Here is a 17,740-nt window from a genome sequence, read left to right on the forward strand (position 1 = left end):
TTTTTTTTTTGTCTGTACGGTAAGGATGACAGTGTTGGCATCAGATTTTTCCAAAGCATTTTTCAGAGCCTTGAATGAAAGCTATTAAAAATATTGCCAGCACTGTCCCCAGCTCCCACCGAGCACTTGGCTCCAATTACCAGCCGCTTAGAAGTGTGCGCAGGGAAGACTCTTATCTCCCGATGCTGATCACATCTCACACTCAGTTCTGTTTTGTTGTCTCTTTTCAAAGCCTAATGTTTTGGTAGCAGTGGCTTCCTTCAGGAGTTAGAAAACATAACCACATTTCTCTACAAGTGTCACATTCTTATTAGCACGTCACCCATCCATCCTGGATGGGATTATGCGACTCTGTTCACAGATATAATCAGCTTTGTATCTTCATCCGAGGATAACAAACTAGCACGGTTGAAACCTTGACTTGTCATCGGAATTGCATTACTTCCCGGGACCTGGGAGGGACGGAGGCCGTGTCAACCTGTTCAGAAACGCAGTTGTCTCTAGAATCTCAATCCCTCGTTCACCTTCTCTTCTCCTTCTAGTACGGCGACTATGACCCCTCTGTTCACAAGCGGGGATTTCTGGCCCAAGAGGAATTGCTTCCAAAAAGGGTAAGACGTCGAATTTCCCGTTGGGGAAGACATATCCGAAGGACCTGCAGGAATACAAGATGTCCATATTGAGAACATTTTCATAAATGTTTTGTCATCAGTCTTGAGTAAAGATTTGTGAAGTTCCTTTGGGGTTGTCAGGACAGGCTTGGCCTGTAGTTGGTCCTTTCTTTAAAGGTGGGTGAGCAACACTGGTTCCCAGGGAGGGGCATGGAGCAGCCTGCGTTCAGCCCAGCAAAGTGAGCTGTTTGTAACTGCAGGGGGCAGGTTGATGGGTGGGCGCTGTAGCTTTTAATCCCTGGTGTCTTTGGTCTGGTTGATTATCCACAGAAGCAGGCCTGCCCTCTCTTTAGCCACTTCTGATTCTCTAGCTCCACTCACCTGTCGTGTGTGATAAAGGCCTGCTCTCCTCTTTCCCCTGGTTTGACCTGTGCCCGTGATGGCTTCTGTAAGAGTCAAAGGCAGCTCTCAGGCCAGGGAGTCCTGCTTCTGAGCAAGGTCCTGCCTCTGGGCTGCATGGCCCAGGAGAGAGGGGCCACTGCCAGCCTGAGGAACGGTGTAGCCTTCTGAGTCGTGACTCCAATTGAACGATGCTCGTTTGCGACTGGCCCCCTGTATGCGGCTTGTGGGGCTCCCTGGTGGCCCAGATGGTAATGAATCTGCCTGCGATGTGGGAAACCCAGGTTCAGCCCCTAAGTGGGGAAGATCCCCAGGAGAAGGGAATGGCTACCTGCTCTAGTATCCTTGCCTGGAGAATTCCATGAACAGAGGAGCCTGGAGGGCTACAGTCCATGGGGTCGCAAGGGGTCAGACACAACTGAGAGGCTAACACACACACACATACACATGCCTTGCTATTTTGTAAAAATGATGCATAATTATCAAAAAGGTGCACAGTACTCAAACTTCCTTTGTGTGTGGGTTTTTTGTTTTGCTCTCTTCCCCGCCAGGTAATAAATCTGTATCAGATGACTCCAGAAATGTGGGAGGAGAGGATCACAGCCTGGTACGCAGAGCACCGAGGCCGAGCCAGGTGAGGCTGCTCCTCGCTGGTGGATGTTTCCCTGTGGGCCTCTTTCTCTTTTTTAAGGAACTGCAAAACTGGGACGTGCTTGTTGAACAAAACGCAGTACTGGAGTACACAGAAGGAAAAGGGAGTGCGGGCAGCCACTCCGGGCTCCAGTATTGTGTGCGTCCCTTTTCTAGTGCGTGGGGGCGTGGGTGCTTCCCACCCGTCAGCATGTACAGACCTGCCACGTTCAGTGCTCATTCAGGTTCATTTTAAGATTCCTACTGTGTGCATGCCCCGTAGCTTTTGCGTCCATTCCTTGACTGATGGTGTTTGGGATAGCCGTAGGTCTATCAGTTTCACGGAATGTTCTGCAGTGTACAATCTTACATCATTATATACTTGCATGGAGGAGAGATCCTTCAGAAGAAAAAGAGTTGCTGAGTCAGAGGAGGTGAGCATTTTGCATCTTGAAAGGTGCCTCCCAAATCGTCCTGCAAAAAGGCTGTACCCGCTTACATGCCCGTGGGCAGAGTATGAAAGGGCCCCACCTCCCTCCCCCATCCAATCCCCAACAATTAACAATCTAATTTTTGTGATCTCAAAGGTGAAATTTTGTATCTCAAGTATCGTTAGCTCTTCCCCAGTCACTTTGGGAATTAATCATCTTCTCGTTAGCCTTTAACATTTTTTTTTTCCTGTTTTTCAAATCAACCTCCTGTGACATTTCTTTTAACTCTTAAAAAAAGTATACCAGAAAGTGGACAGGTCGTAAATATAACACTTGATGGATTCTTTCAAAGTGCAAGCACCAGGTGACAGGAAAGCGTGTGTGCCCCCTCCATTCCTCCCCAGAGGTGACCACGCTCCTACATCCAACTCCATGGGTTAGTGTTGTCAGTTTTGAAGATTATGTAAGTGCGATCAGCTTCTATTATCTGGGCTGCACTTCTTTTACTCGGGGTCATGTTGTGTGATTTGGGCTTGTGGCCTGTAGCAGTGGTCCCCCTTGTTCATTGCTGTGTAGTATTCCACTGTATTAAGAGACCACTCATCAGTTATCCATCCCACTGTTGACAGGCTTGTAGGTTGCTGGGTTGTTTCCTGGTTTTTGTTGTTACCAATAACATCAAACAATCTTCTATACAATGGTACATCAACAATACATGTGTGATTTCAAGTTACTTCAGCTTGCCACCACAGTGTCCCCTAGGGGTTGAATTTCTAAAATTCACTTGAGGCCATTTTGAGATTGGAGAAGAGAAGAAGGCAAGGTCATAGACTTGAGTGAAGATGTTTCAACACTATACCTGTCTGAGAGTTTTTTTGCAAGTCATCGCTACTTCAAGAGTTGCCTTTAAGTCTGACTTGTAACTTAGAAGTGGGCATCCTGACTGGGGTTTTACAGCCTGGATTGCTCTCACCCCAACCTCCAGCAACACCCAAAGGAATCACATCAGGAAGGGAGCTCTCAGGTTGCTTGCACACAGAGATGCTTCGTTACCAAAACCTTCTAGGTGAAGAAAGCACGCAGTTGGATGAAGCAACAGCTGAAATAAAATTGTGAACATCCAGATCCATTTGAGGGAGCAGGTACACCACGTGCTTGTCTCGAATTACTTGAGACGGGTGTCACTGTTTACCAGGGGCAAAGCGTGAAATTGAAGCCAAGAGACACGCTAATGAATCTGTTCTCTTGTTTTCACAGGGATGGGAAGTTCTCAGTGTGGTTGATAGACTCAGGGTTGGGCAGAGCTGGACTGGGAGCTGCCAGGCTCACATCTTCATTTAGGTTCAAGGCTCAGCTTGGTGCCCGCCACCCTCCAGTGACGGAGTCTTTCCTTCTCTTCGCAGGGACGAAGCGGAGATGGAGTATTTAAAGATAGCTCAGGACCTGGAGATGTACGGTGTGAACTACTTCACAATCCGGGTGTGTGGAAGCCCCTGCGAGTTCCTGGGGCACAGATGGCAGAATCAGGGGCAGACTGCTAAAATGGGTCCTTCCTGGTCCCAGGGTGGCGGACACTTCGCCGGTTCAGTGGCCAACAAGGAAAGAGGCAGGGGAGAGGGTCCGAGGGCCTCAGTTTCTATTCTAGGCCTTCAATTAGATGCTAGGTAATGAAGTGTCGGTGGAGCCTCGGGGGGCCCCGTCCTGCCTTGGCAGAACCCCGTCTGAATGCTCTGGTGGAACATTCGATTATTTCTGGCTCTGTGAGATCCGGGCCCACAGGGAACACCTGTAAATACTTTCTCCCCTCAGGACACGAGGAGAGTAAAGCTGCTTTTACAGATTACTGATTTGTTTGGGTGGGAACTCTCCCTGGCAGGCTAATTGGTTTTCTACTCAGACCATTAATACTCCGCTGTCCTCTGGGAACCCATGGCTTGTACACTGGAGAAGCGTTTGTTTTCAGCACCCCCATCCAGCCCTCAAAGCATCTTTTTAAAATTTTTTTTTAACACCCTGAGCCTCTTTCTCCCAAGGTTCTGTTGCTGGATGCAGTGCCTTCCAAAGAATTCATGCGATTTGCTGACCTATTTCATAGCTGGGTTCCAAAGTGTAGATGAGCAGACAGTTAAAAAAAAAAACAACCATCCACACTGGGCCATCTTAGTCATTATAGTTAAGGCTTGCTTTCCTTTTTGGAGTGTCCATAAATTTTGTATTTGTTGTTGTTTAATCACTAAGTCATGTCCTCCTCTTTGAGACCCCATGGACTATAGCCTGCCAGGTTCCTCTTGCATAGAATTTCCCAGGCAAGAATACTGGAGTGTGTTGCCATTTCCTTCTCCAAAATTTTGTATTACATTTAGGTAAATTGAAACACATTTAAAATACCTTCGGGATAGCTTTCTACTTTGTTTTCTAAATACATATCTTTAATGGATTTTTTGCATAAAATAAGGCACACTGACAAATCATGTCATTTTGTACAGTGTACAAATGCCTGAAAGGTTTTCCATGATAATGCTGAAGGTTTTGTAAAATGTTATCAATTTGTATTTGCTAATCATTTGGCTTCTTTAAGGGCAGACTCATTTGACACATTTCTGTGGTTTTGTCCACACAATTTCTCTTGCCCCACCACCTACATTGTAGAAAACTAGATCTTTATAATTCTTAAAAAAAACCAAAAAACAGTTTCTTTGGGGGCAGTAATTCTACGGCAGTCAGACTACATTATACTATTCTGTGCATATATGTCTCATGTTGCATGACAGATGAGGGTAAGGAATATTTCAGTGTCTTAGCGTTAACATTCCTGAAATTTCTCCATCATCTAAGGAAGCTGTGTGCTTGAAACAGTTTAAAAGGGGCTTCTTCAGTCCTCGCCTCTCTCTGTTTATTCTCTAGAAGTCTTGGAATCATCATGATAGGAGACAAAAGGGTGGGATCCATTTTTTTTTTCCTTTAAAAATTTAAGTTAGAAACATGATGAAATATCTTGTTTTCCAAAATGTAGATTTTGAAAGCACAAAGCCTCACTTGTGTTAGTGCAGTGGTTTTAAGAGCTCTGCAGACGAGCTCACGGCTCGCTCTCACGCTTTGGTGATCGCACCTGACTCCAGGGTGTTAGATGGAGTCAAAAGATTTTCTCCTCCACCTGCTGTTGGCTTGGTACTTCTCACAGTCGGGGCACGTCCTTCGACTGCCGACCTGATTTCCTGCCCTGGAGTCTTGGTTCCTTTTCCTTGTTTTTAGCAAGGGAGTCAGACGCAGGGAGCTCGCCACCACCGCTGTTCGAGGGCCAGACTGCACAGGGCAGGGGCCCGCGCCCGCACCCGAGGAGGTGCGCACTGGTCTGCAACGTGAGAGCCCAGGGCATCGCCCTCCGATGTGTTGGTTGCTGGCTGGACTCCCATTAGAGGCATAGCCTGCATGCAACCTGACAATTAAATTTTTAAGCAGCTTTATTGGAGTGTAATTTACTTTCAATTCATTCTGATATTTTTTTCTCCCTAATATCTTACAATAAAAAGTTTACAACATATAGGGAAGTTGGAAGACTTTTGAGTGAGGACCTATGCACACCCACAGTTAACAGCGTACTATAGGACACTTGCTTTATCACATGGAAACTGCATTTTAAAGTAAAATAAGGCCACCTGATCACAGCTCTTAGAATTTCCTTTCTGGTCGTACAACCACCTCTTCTTTTAACATGAGGGGTGTTTAACCCTACAGGTTTTTCTTCTGCATCTGTGATAAGCCGGCTATGTAATTAGCAGTAACGACACTTTCATTACCGCCGTTTCAGCTGCTGACACTTCCCAGGTGGCTCAGGGATATAGAATTGCCTGCCAATGCAGGAGTCGTGGATTTGATCCCTGGGTTGAAAGATCCCCTGGAGAAGGAGATGGCAACCCACTCGAGTATTCTTGCCTGAAAAATACCATGGACAAAGGAGCCTGGCGGGCTACTACCCATGGGGTTGCAAAGAGCTGGACTCAACTTAGGACTGAGCACACACACTCGCACTTTGTCTCTTGCTGGCAAAGTTGCAAGGTACCTGAGGGCGCCCCCAGTGACCCCTCCGTGGGACACACCAGTCGTAAGAATCGTCTCATTCTGCCTCCCCCTGCCCCAGTGCAGGAGGCTGGAGGCCCCCCCAGGTTTGAGGACAGTGGTGACTTCTGTCAGGAGCTGTTGGAACGTGTCACACGTGATGGTCTAAGCTGAGCAAGACCTCGAGCCTCAGCTGGAGCTGACAGTGGCTGTTCTCTGTCGAATCTACAGAATAAAAAGGGCACAGAGCTGCTGCTTGGAGTGGATGCTTTGGGGCTTCACATTTATGACCCTGAGAACAGGCTGACCCCCAAGATCTCCTTCCCGTGGAATGAAATCCGGAACATCTCCTATAGCGACAAGGAGGTAGGTCGAGTCTGCACAGCAGACACCCCAGCAGCCCAGCGGAACCTTCTCTGTCTCTCCTCCTTCCAGAGCAGCCCAGGCCAGACTGCTCCTTGTTAGCAGCAAGATCCTTTAATTCCCAGGCTTTGGGTTTTTGCTTGTTGATTTTTATAGCATTTACAGAACAGTATTGGCATCCTGTTTTCAAATAGTATCACAAAACCCTCCCTGCTGACTAACAAGAGACTGGGAAGATCAACTTGTCAGGACTAAGCCCCGGAGAACTGTAAACAAACCAGAAAGTAACCCTTTCTTATTCCTTGGCTTTCTATTTCTGGTGAGAATTCTCTTTTGTCTCTTAAGTGTGGTGTTTATTAAACTCTCTCTGTGTCCAGAGCTTGATTCAATGTGATGCAGATATTTATATATACATAAATCTTCATAGGGCTTCCCTTGTGGCTCAGCTGGTAAAGAATCCACCTACAATGCAGGAGACCTGGGTTTGACCCCTGGGTTGGGAAGATCTCCTGGAAAAGGGAAAGGCTACCCACTCCAGTATTCTGGCCTGGAGAATTCCATGGATTATATAGTCCACAGCCTCACAAAGAGTCAGACACGACTGAGAGATTGTTCTCACTCACTCAAATCTCCATGATACATACATGAATTGTGTGTATTATATATACTATACAAATAACATATACATACCAGCAATGATATAAACAAGGATATCAGAATAACTTGCTTATAAGAATTCAAGAATAAGGAGCTTCAGATAACTTGGATGAGCACCCTAACATAGAATGCGAGTCTTACTGTATAGGATGGTCCTACATAGCAGTAAGGAGCCCGTGGGGTTGCAAACGGTAAGTGACTGAGCTGACACGGGACGGTGACTTTCCCCAGATGCTGCAATCCTGTGTTCACTCGTTCGTGGTTACGTTTTAAAAATCGTTTTATTTAACTAATTGATTTATTTTTGTTTGTGCTGGGTCTTCGTTGCAGTGTGTGGGCTTTCTCTAGCAGCGGTGCGAGGGCTTCTCATTGCAGTGGCTTGTCTTGTTGGGGAGCACAAGCTTTAGGGCACTCGGGCCTCAGTAGTTGCGACTCCCAGGCTCTAGAGCACGGGCTCAGTAGCGCTCCGGCTTAATTGCCCCAAGACACGAGGAATTTTAGTTCCTGGACCAGGGATCAAACTCGTGTCCCTGCCTTGGCAGGTGGGTTCTTAACCACTGGGCCACCAGGGAAGTCCCCTTCCCTGGTTAATTTTCAAGGAATTTTCGAGCGTCTGCTTGGTGTAAGGCTTCCTGAGGAAAACAAAGATGGAGCAAATGCAGTTTCAGCCCTCAAGGAAGTTCTAGTCAAGCGGTGACTCAGCTGCCATGACACATAACTGCAGCGTGAAGGGCCGGTGACAAAGAGGGTGACGGTCGGGCGCTTCTCCGCCAGCCAGCAGCTTCTCCCGGCTCTGATTCAGCCCTCACAGGAACACCGCCGCGGGAGGAGGGGCTCTGCTCAGGCTGCTCCGCGCCCCCTCGGGAAGCGGGACCCAGAGGGAGCAGGGGAAGCTGTGTCTGGCAGGGAGGACACCAGCAGAAGCCACATCCCCTGCGGTTCCCGGGGAGACACAGAGACGATTCCGAGACTCAGGACACGGGGCCCAGGAACGCAGGCCCGGGCAGTTCCCCACGACGGGCTGGTGCCCGCACAGCCAGGCCCGAGCGCGGAGGGAGCGAGTAAGAGCCGGCTCACGTGGTCGCCTGCAGGGCCCCCGCCTCCAAGCCGGTTTCCTGTTTTTGCCCTTCCCTTGTGTAGCAGCTCTGAGGGGAGGAACACTGGCCCCCGGCTGCCAATACGTGGCTGAGCTCCCCTCGGCCACGCTTGACGAGACAGATTGAGCCTCTTAACTCAAAACATTCTGGCTTTCAGATTTTTTGCAGTAGCCCAGGAGATGAGCATTTAAGGTATTTCTTTTTTTTTAAGGCCCTGAAATGGAAAGTTCCACGTGACTTGAAGAGCAGTAGGGTACGGCGGTAGTCTTTCATCTCTAATTTCATAAAAGTCTGTTTATGGCACATCCGCACACTTGGCGTGCTAAAAGGTCCCGAGATGCTCGTCCTTCACAGAAGCCAGGCAGCGAAGGCTCCCCTCGTACAGCCCGACCCGAAGCTCTAATGTTCCCTCTCTCGGGGCCGGGCGCCGTCGCCTGCCACCACATCAGTAACTCTTGCAGCGCGGGTGGGACATGATGGGAAGGAGCCTGGGACATTCTGCCCCGTGCTGTGACAACACAAGTCCTGGTTTATTCCAGGTGACCCATGGATGCTGCATGTGTGCCCCAGTGTGGCACAGAGCCTGTGGATTCCCCGCTCCTTGAGTTCTCCCACTGGCGGCCCTGGGGTTTGGCAGCCAGGCCAAAAATAAGCTCTCGAAATTCATAAATAGCAGCCTGCACAGGAGCAGCACTGCTTCTCAGCTCACCTGACCAAGAGCCACACAAAGGATCGTTCCTGTCATCCGTGTGCTCCCTCCTTGTTGGACACTGTAGCGTGGGAAGGAAATGTCTAAGGATAGAGCTTCCCAAATGCCTTTGCTTGCTTAGCAAGCCTTTGGTGGGAGTGGGCTGTTCGCATCCCAAGTGCAGCTTTGGAATCTGGGCTCTCTCTGATCTCATCAGGAAGAGCTGAGAGCACCAGCGGGGTGTTTTCTTTTTATGCGGCCCGGCCCCCAGTCTAGCCCTAGTTTCTCCTCCTGATTTCTCCCCCACCCCCATCCTTATTCACCTTCCTCTCCCCTTTGATTTTGACGGTTATATCTTCCTTCTCTACTCCAGTCCATTCTTCATCGCTCGTGACTGCGTTCCTTCTCTCAACAGCATCATCAAGCCATCCCCATGTTGGGAAATCTGGGGTGACTCCCCAACTGCTGTCACATCGGATCTAAGCCTTGCTGATTTCCATCCCCAGCCCGCCTCACCACCCCCAACTCCTGCCTTCCTCCCAGTTTAGGCCCCTGGTTTTCTCTTATATGTATATGCCTATAGCTATTGATTTATCTGTTCGGCTGTGCTGGGTCGTCATCGCGGCACAGGCTTTTCTCTATAGTTTCTGGGAGCAGGTGCTGCTGTCTAGTTGAGGTGCACAGGCTTCTCATTGCAGCGACAATTTTTTCTTGTTGGGGAGCACAGTCTTTAGGGCATGCCAGCTTCAGTAGTTGTGCCATGTGGGCTCAGTACTTATGGCTCCCAGGCTGTAGAACACAGGCTCAATGGTTGTGACGCGTGGATTTCGTTGCTTCAAGGAATGTGCGATCTTTCCAGATCAGGGCTCGAACCTGTGTCTCCTGCATTGGCAGGCAGATTCTCTAGCACTGAGCCACCAGGAAAGCCCCTCCCGTGGTTTTCTCTTAGGCATCAAAGAGCTAATCCTGTGCCTTTCTCTCTCTCACACGCGCACACACACACACACACATGCACACACATACCCACGCAGTGCTCATTTCCCCATCTCTGCTTTATTTCTATTGCTCGCCCTGTCCAGAATGCCCTTCCCTCCTACCTTTTAGCTTTTCTGTCATGTTATTTGTCTAAGACCAGCTCATGTCCCTCCTACTCTGAGGATTTGAGATCTGTGCCACCCAGCGAGGCAGTGATGATTGATGTGACCTGCCAAGCCATTGACGGTGGTTGGTTTAGTTCCAGCCAGGTTGAGAGCGTCCAGAAGGCTGCCTTGGACTCCGAGGTGGCCTGTCCAGCATTGGCCTCAAGGTCAGGCCCACCTAGGGTTTAACTTCAGGTTTCCAAGCCCACGATGGTGCTAAGAACCCAGCTTCCAGGATCCCAAGCCTCCTGGGACAAGGATCTTTGCCAGGGGGTCGCCACCATTGTGGAATTCCCCAGTTGGTGGTAGCGCTCTAGGCTGTCGGAAACTGAAGCTGCTTTCTGCTTTTTCCTTTCAGTTTACCATTAAGCCTTTGGATAAGAAAATCGATGTCTTCAAATTTAACTCCTCAAAGCTTCGTGTCAATAAGCTGGTAAGTTAAGATCCTGGTTTTTATTACGGATTGTAGTTTTTCTGTGAAACTGAAAGCCTTTTTGGAACCAGTATCAGAGCGACATGTTGTGAGGTGTAAAATGATAACACACTTGGTATGTGCTTTCCTGATTAGCCTTGAAAGACTTCTCTTTAGCTTCACCGGAAGAGTCACACTATGGGCTTCCCTGGTGGCTCAGTTGGTAAAGAATCTGCCTGTAATGCAGGAGACTTGGATTCTATCCGTGGGTTGGAAAGATCCCGTGGAGAAGGAAATGGCAACCCACCCGAGTATCCTTGCCTGGAAAATCCCACAGAGGAACCGGATGGGCTATAGTCCATGGGGTCCCGAGTTGAACATGACTTACCGCTAAACCACCACCAACAATGAGTCAAATCTACATTAAGTACTTCATACATAAGAAAGGATAAGTATAATGTATCTATGACGTATAACGAATGACAGGAATAAACAACTACTTAGCCACCACCCAGCTTTAAGAAATACCACACTCCCAGATTTCCCTGGTGGTCCAGTGGTTGATTGAGACTCTGTGCTTTCACTGCAGGAGACATGGGTTCAGTCTCTGGTTGGAGAAGTTCCACCTACCATGCAGACTGGCAGAACAAAAAAGAGAAAAGAAATAGCACACTCCCATCACTGTGGGAACCCCCTCCCACACTGGCACCCTGCCAGCCCCCTGCTTCCCAAGGATGACCAGTGTCCTCAGCTGTGTGCTAAGTATCCCCCCCTGATATCCACGAACTTTTATTTCACATACAGCAAAACAAGGATACTAGCAAATTTTCTATGTTCTTGAAATGTGTATATGTGCTATCAACTGTATTCCTCTGTCACTTGCCTTTTTTACCTTTTTTTTTTGAGATTTATCCATGTTGATGCTTAAAAACGTGGTCCTGAGTGACTGAGCACACACACGCTTCGCTGCTGTACGGCATTCCATTGTGCGCTGTATGAAACATGTATCTTTCTCCTTCCACGCTCCTGTTAGTGGACAGTCAAGTGCCTTCTGCGTCTTGTGTCTGCCCGCTGGTGTGCATGGGCAGTCGCTTCCCGGGAGTTCAGAGCACGTCTTTGTGTAGCCCTGCATGCACAACGTGTCCACAGGTGTTCACATGTCCCCTGCTTTCCTGGCCGCAGATTCTCCAGCTGTGTATTGGGAATCACGACCTATTTATGAGAAGAAGGAAGGCCGATTCTTTGGAAGTCCAGCAGATGAAAGCCCAGGCCAGGGAGGAGAAGGCCAGAAAGCAGGTGAGCGGGTGTTGGAGCTGCCGCTGTCGCCCAGTGGTGGCCTCGACCGGGAGGTAAGGGGTGGCCGTCCTCTGATCATGAAAACGCCTACTCTTATTTTATCCCTGTTGGATCTCTCTGGCCGATGAATAAATGATGGTGGGACGTCAGCTCTGGAAATGAGGAATAAACTGTAACAGGGTATCTCAAAGACACGTCCCTGGTTATTTTTCCAGTGAAGTAAGTGAAGCGTGGTCAGTCCAGTTCAGACAGAGATAGCCAAGCCCACACGTATCCATCCATCCATCTACCCATCCATCCATCCATCTCTGGTCCGTGCAGCTAAGCTTCCATTCTTTCTGCCTGCCCATCTCCCGTGCCCAGCCTTTTTCTTTTGTAGTTAGCTGGTGATGGAATACAGGGCGCACGTAGCATCCCACTGATGGAATGCTAATTAGACCCCAGCCGCACTTCCCCGCTGCAGGTCAGGCCGGGCGGTTCAGCGGCCGCAGTGGGAGGCGCCGGGAGCCTCCGTTATCATCAGCCCGGACCATCCACATCATTGTTTTCTGCTCATAGACCTTTCCGACTCACCGAAACCCACACGGCTTATGTGAGCCTCGCTGCTGCAAATGTCAGCCGTGGTTGTGGATGAACTTCCAGACGGAGGAGCAGCAGCTGCAGTCAGCTGCCCTCGGACTTGCAGGCTCGGAGGGGTGACAATTAGTCTGTGTGCGGCTCTATACTTCGGATCCTCCGAAGAGGCTGCTCCCAGCCCTGGGATTTAGGACAAAACACCCAGTTGGATCCATTGTGCTCTCGGCTCTCCATCTCTTTGCTCTCTTGAGATGTCAGGCCACAGACATACTCACTGGGATGCTGTGTGTGCGAGGTGGGGTCGGGGAGGGTGGTGGAATGGGTTTTGTTGGACAAGAAATGCTCGTGGGCCAGCGCAGGGTCATAGAGGCAACTTCAAAATGAGCCCCCTCTGCCCTCCTTATCAGCAGAGCAGAGCTTAGAAGCGAGAGATCTGAACAGGGCAAGGAAGTGTGTAAGCCTCCAGGCTGTGCAGAGAGTAACGTGAACACACCCCTGACCCACGCTGCCGGGAGGACCGCAGACGCACATTCCTGACATCTGGCAGGTCAGGGGCTCCATGGCCCAGCAGGACAGACATTGACCTTGGTGCCAAATGTGGGACTTAGTCTGAGACCCCAGTGAATGACTTAACCTGCCAGGCCTCCGTTTTCTTATCTGTCAAGTGGAGCTGAGGATCTGTCTTCTGCATCTCAGATCAAAGGACACGCTGTACCTGCGGGTCTTTGTGGCTGAAACCGCTTTGCAAATGGGGACATTCCTTATGATTGGGGTGGAGGTCTCAGGGAAAGTGCAGTGCTGGGAGCAGAAGGGATTGTAGGCATTTTTCAAGCAGATGATAATGGGGATCTAGTCATCCACGTAATGGAAATTCTAACATGGTAGAAATCGAGAACAAATTGGCCAAGCTTTTCATTGACCTGGAAGAGGAAAATTGGAGAAGAATTGACAGGAGTTTATTGCTTGCCTTTGCATTATTGCTTCGATGCCCAATGCCTTTTTTTTTTTTTGCTTAGTATTTAGAAAAAGCAGCAATCTTAGAAATCTTGAGTTGGGGAAAAGGTTAAAGGAAGAAATAAGTCATTAGATGTGCTTTAATTATTTAAGGAAGAAAATAGTGCAGTGGTCACTTCTGGCTCCTGCGTTCTGAACTCAGCTAGGGCCCTAAGATCACAGAGAATAGCACTTGTCCTCTGCTTGTTCCCCTTATTAAGCTCAGCATGTGGCCCAATTAATTCAGTGATCCAGAAGGCCAGGGAGGTGGTGGTGGTGGCTTAGCGCTGGTGCTGCGAGGAGCGGGCCCTGTCCCCTCCCGGCTCCTTCCTGTCGCAGGGCTGGCTCGGGAGTTGCCTCCATGTGAGGCTGTGGGGTCTGTACCTCGGCTGCTGCTGCCTCCCCTGTGAAGTACTGTGTGCGAGCTTTTGATGCATCACACGGACGACTTCATCTCCGAGGATCAGAGCGAGAGCGGAGCTGTTGCTGATGAGACTAGAGGTGTGGGAGGGGTCCGTGGGTGGGGGGAGAACACAGTCTGTCTCTGCAGCTGCCCCTTGGGAGGAGGAGTCTGCTTTGCATCCCTTGAGCCGCAGAGCAGGACCACTGGGGTCTCCCTGCACAAGGGCCGCGTTGGCCAGATAGCTGCTTCCGCACCCACCATGCACTAAGGCGCCCATCCATCCCGGTGGAGGCTAACTCAGCATTCCCTGTTTGTTCATTTACCGCTCAATGATTTTTCAAGGAGCATGGCTTGACACTCAACAAGCTGGTTCAGAAGGATGGAGGGTGGTGGGCGAGGGAAGTCACACTGGGTCCCTAAAGTGCAGGGAAGAAACGGGGTCCTCAGAGGGAGACCCTGGCACTGGGCATCCGCAGGTCACGGGCCCCCATGACCAGTGGCTGCGCCTCCCCCCCAGATGGAACGGCAGCGCCTCGCTCGGGAGAAGCAGATGCGAGAGGAGGCTGAACGCACACGGGACGAGCTGGAGAGGCGGCTGCTGCAGATGAAGGAGGAGGCGACGATGGCCAACGAAGCCCTGGTAATGTCCGCGGGGCTGGGTCCCGGGAAGCCTCCCTCGGGCTCGGGGTGAGGCCCTGAAGACCATGGAGTAGCCACACTTGCTTTGACATTTTGTCTTAAAAAAAAATCACTCTCTTTCTCTCCACCTGTGTTTGCAGGAGCAGGTTTAGGCTGAGCTCAGCCTCTCAGGGCAAGCAGACTTCACTCACCGTGGGTCCCCTTTCCCCGGGGGCATCTCAGCCTCGGCCCCACGCTCATCAGGCCAGGTGGTCCCCTGGTGGGGGCCGTCCTGTCCGCTGAGGGCTGGTTGGCCGCGTCCCTGGCCTCTGCCTGCTGGATTCCTAATTTGTGACAGTCAAATTTGTTTCTAGACATTGTGATATGTCCCATGAGGGCACAGTCGCCCCGCTTTCAAACCACTTATTTAAAGAGAAAGAAGGACAGAGTTAAGCTGGTTTTCTCCCTCATAAAGTGTAGCCTCAGCTCAAATGGGCCCCTGCAGATGGACCCCCTGAAGGGCCTTCTCAGCAGTGGAAGGGTGTGGCTTGGGGACTGGCAGGGCCCCAGGGTGTCCAAGACACTGGTTCTTGCTGACCTGGGCATCTGAGACCTGAGCTTGGCGGGAGGACAGGAACGGGATGCCCCCATTCCCGCTGAACTGCGCTCCTCTCTGCAGATGCGGTCTGAGGAGACAGCCGACCTGTTGGCCGAAAAGGCCCAGATCACGGAGGAGGAGGCGAAGCTCCTGGCCCAGAAGGCGGCAGAGGCCGAGCAGGAGATGCAGCGCATCAAGGCCACGGCCATCCGGACGGAGGAGGAGAAGCGCCTGATGGAGCAGAAGGTGCTGGAGGCCGAAGTGCTGGCGCTGAAGATGGCCGAGGAGTCGGAGAGGAGGTGAGCAGGTCCCCCCACCGCCGGTCCATCTCCCGGGCCGGCCAGAGGCCCCTTACCACACAGGCCAGAGGGGCTGGAGCCAGGCGGGTGCAGCAATGCAGTTCTCTGGTTCCATGGACCTCAGTCCTGCCATGCCTTTGCGCTGAGCCCCTGTCCCTCGGATGGTCGTGTTTGCAGGAAAACCGCCAAGCTTGTCCACAGGCTGCTTTTAGCTGAGGAGACATGAGACTTTTCTTACATTTACACAATATGCTTCTTTTCCCTTTTTTTTTTTTTGAGAGGCACATGGGGAGACAGCAATATTCACCATGCCCTACAAGGGGGAGCGGGGCTAGACAGGCCACCCCGGCTCATGGCCAGGTCCAGGGATGGGACTGTGGTCTGTGCTTTGCAGAGACGATTCGAGGCTCTGGGTTTTCCTTGTCCCGCAGCCGTCAGATGAACACTGGCTCGTTCCTAGTCTGAACTTCCTAGAGGGGTTCTGCTTTCGTGTACCTCCAGCTCCTCCTGTGTCTTCTGCAGAGTTGATAGCCCCTCCTCTCCTTGCAGGGCCAAGGAGGCCGATCAGCTGAAGCAGGACCTGCAGGAAGCCCGCGAGGCAGAGCGAAGAGCCAAGCAGAAGCTGCTGGAAATCACCACCAAGCCCACGTACCCGGTGAGCCTGGGGTGCCAGCCACCCTGCTTCTAGCCTCATAGGTTCCCTGCCCTCCCAGCCCTCAGGTTCCCTGGCGGGGCCCTCGGGGCAACTGTTAAGCAAATGCACGGCAGAGTGAGCAGTGCAGAACATTCTAGGGCCTTGAAAGTGAGGTGTGTAGTGAGTGTAGGGAGGCAGCATGGTTTAAGCAGAGGAACAGAGCAGGAAGTACTAAAGAGTGGTCCAGAAGAGTAGTAAACAATACCGTTTACAGCCTTGTAGGGCAGGGGGTGGGAGAGGTCTGTTGGGGCCGTGTTTCAGGTGACCTTCTGATCTGGGAGGAGAAAGGCATCCAATTTCGTTGCCTCGCCTCCATCTGCTTTAGGGGTGGGCACGCTGGGCCCAGGGCCTCTGTGGTCTCTGGAGGGTCAGCGGGTGACACGGCGGTGCCCTCTGTTTTTGGGGAACCAACCCTTCTAATGATCAGATTTCTCCTTCACAGCCCATGAACCCACTCCCAGCAGCGCTGCCTCCCGACATGGCAAGCTTCAACCTCATCGGCGACAGCCTGTCTTTCGACTTCAAGGACACCGACATGAAGCGGCTTTCCATGGAGATAGAGAAAGAGAAGTACGGAGTCCCTGGCCTCCCTGAGGCCCCACGTGGGCAGCCTGTCCCTAACCCCATGAAGGTTTGCTCTGTCCTTGCCCACCGGACACTCGCAGCACTCTTGTCTGTCTCTCCTGGCTGCTCCCATTTTTGTGGGCTTCCCTGGTGACTCAGATGGTAAACAATCCACCTGCAGTGCAGGAGACCTGGGTTTGATCCCTGGGTCGGGAAGACCCCCTGGAGAAGGGCATGGCTACCCACTCCAGTATTCTGGCCTGGAGAATCCCATGGACAGAGGAGCCTGACAGGCTCTAGTCCGTGGGGTCGCAAAGAGTCGGACACGACTGAGTGACTAACACTTTCACAGTTGCCCACTGGAAGAGGAGCTTCCTGATTGGAAATGAAGGGCGATAGACCAGCATTCAGTCTTCCAGGATAAAAATAACACCTGATGAGTGACCCGGAGTTTACAGTGACTTTAGAGCTCACCCACAGTCTAGGACTGGTTGTTGAGGGTCTCCAAGCCAGTCAGACCCTGTTCGAGTGGTGATCATGCTCTGACCTGGTGGTGGAACATGTTTCCTAATTGTGTTCTCTGGCGGCCAAACTCAGCCCGCCCTGAGCTGACCTCCTCATTTACTTTATGGTCGGGGGCCGTGGCCCTGAGATGGAAGGGAGCCCCCCCTACAAAGGACATCTAACCAGGATCCCCTGCTCCGAGCCATAGGTGAATCAGCCAGCCGTGCCACTCCGGCCAGGGGATTGTCACGGTAGCTACCTGGCATGGGTCACCTGGTGACACAGTTCTTTAGTGCTCATTTCATTGCATTGCCACCAACTGACTTCAGAGACAGGCCTAGTGTTCCTGTTATCAACAGGAACCCAGACTTAGAGCGCCTAGGAACTCACCCAGCCCCGCATTGTGGATGCGGGACAAATCAGGGGTTCAGCCCCTCGCCCACCTGACTCTGTAGGGCAAGCACCTGCACCTTGCTTGGTGTCCTCAGGTACCTCGCCTCGGTACCCAGCACAGGCAGCCCCAGGCCAGGCAGTGTGTCCTGAGGACAGAGGGCCCCAGCGTCTCTGACTGGTGCCTGTGGCGTGAGTTCCCCTCCCCCTTCCCCGCATCCTAGGCGTGTTCAGCGTTACCTGGTCGCAATCGGGGTGAGCTGCGTCCTGTCCGTTCCATGCTCTTTTACAGTTTATGTTTCCTTACTCAGTCCCCATGAGC

General features: G+C 51.2%; 1 protein-coding gene across 7 annotated transcripts in view; it reads left to right on the forward strand.

Annotated features, from left to right (window-relative positions):
• NF2 (NF2, moesin-ezrin-radixin like (MERLIN) tumor suppressor) overlaps positions 1 to 17,740 on the forward strand; it is a 68,815-nt gene that overhangs the window by 35,798 nt on the left and 15,277 nt on the right. For all 7 annotated transcript variants that reach the window (XM_055404456.2, XM_055404457.2, XM_088828314.1 and 4 more), the window contains 10 exons: positions 543 to 611; positions 1,562 to 1,644; positions 3,475 to 3,550; positions 6,359 to 6,493; positions 10,430 to 10,504; positions 11,666 to 11,779; positions 14,269 to 14,391; positions 15,049 to 15,266; positions 15,816 to 15,921; positions 16,403 to 16,530. In XM_055404456.2, the coding sequence (XP_055260431.1) occupies positions 543 to 611; positions 1,562 to 1,644; positions 3,475 to 3,550; positions 6,359 to 6,493; positions 10,430 to 10,504; positions 11,666 to 11,779; positions 14,269 to 14,391; positions 15,049 to 15,266; positions 15,816 to 15,921; positions 16,403 to 16,530 (1,127 nt within the window). The remainder of the gene's footprint in view (positions 1 to 542; positions 612 to 1,561; positions 1,645 to 3,474; positions 3,551 to 6,358; positions 6,494 to 10,429; positions 10,505 to 11,665; positions 11,780 to 14,268; positions 14,392 to 15,048; positions 15,267 to 15,815; positions 15,922 to 16,402; positions 16,531 to 17,740) is intronic.

This window comes from Moschus berezovskii, chromosome 19, assembly GCF_049115385.1.
Source record: "Moschus berezovskii isolate FMDL1 chromosome 19, NW_MosBer_1.0, whole genome shotgun sequence".
In the NCBI taxonomy this organism is placed as follows: Eukaryota; Metazoa; Chordata; class Mammalia; order Artiodactyla; family Moschidae; genus Moschus; species Moschus berezovskii.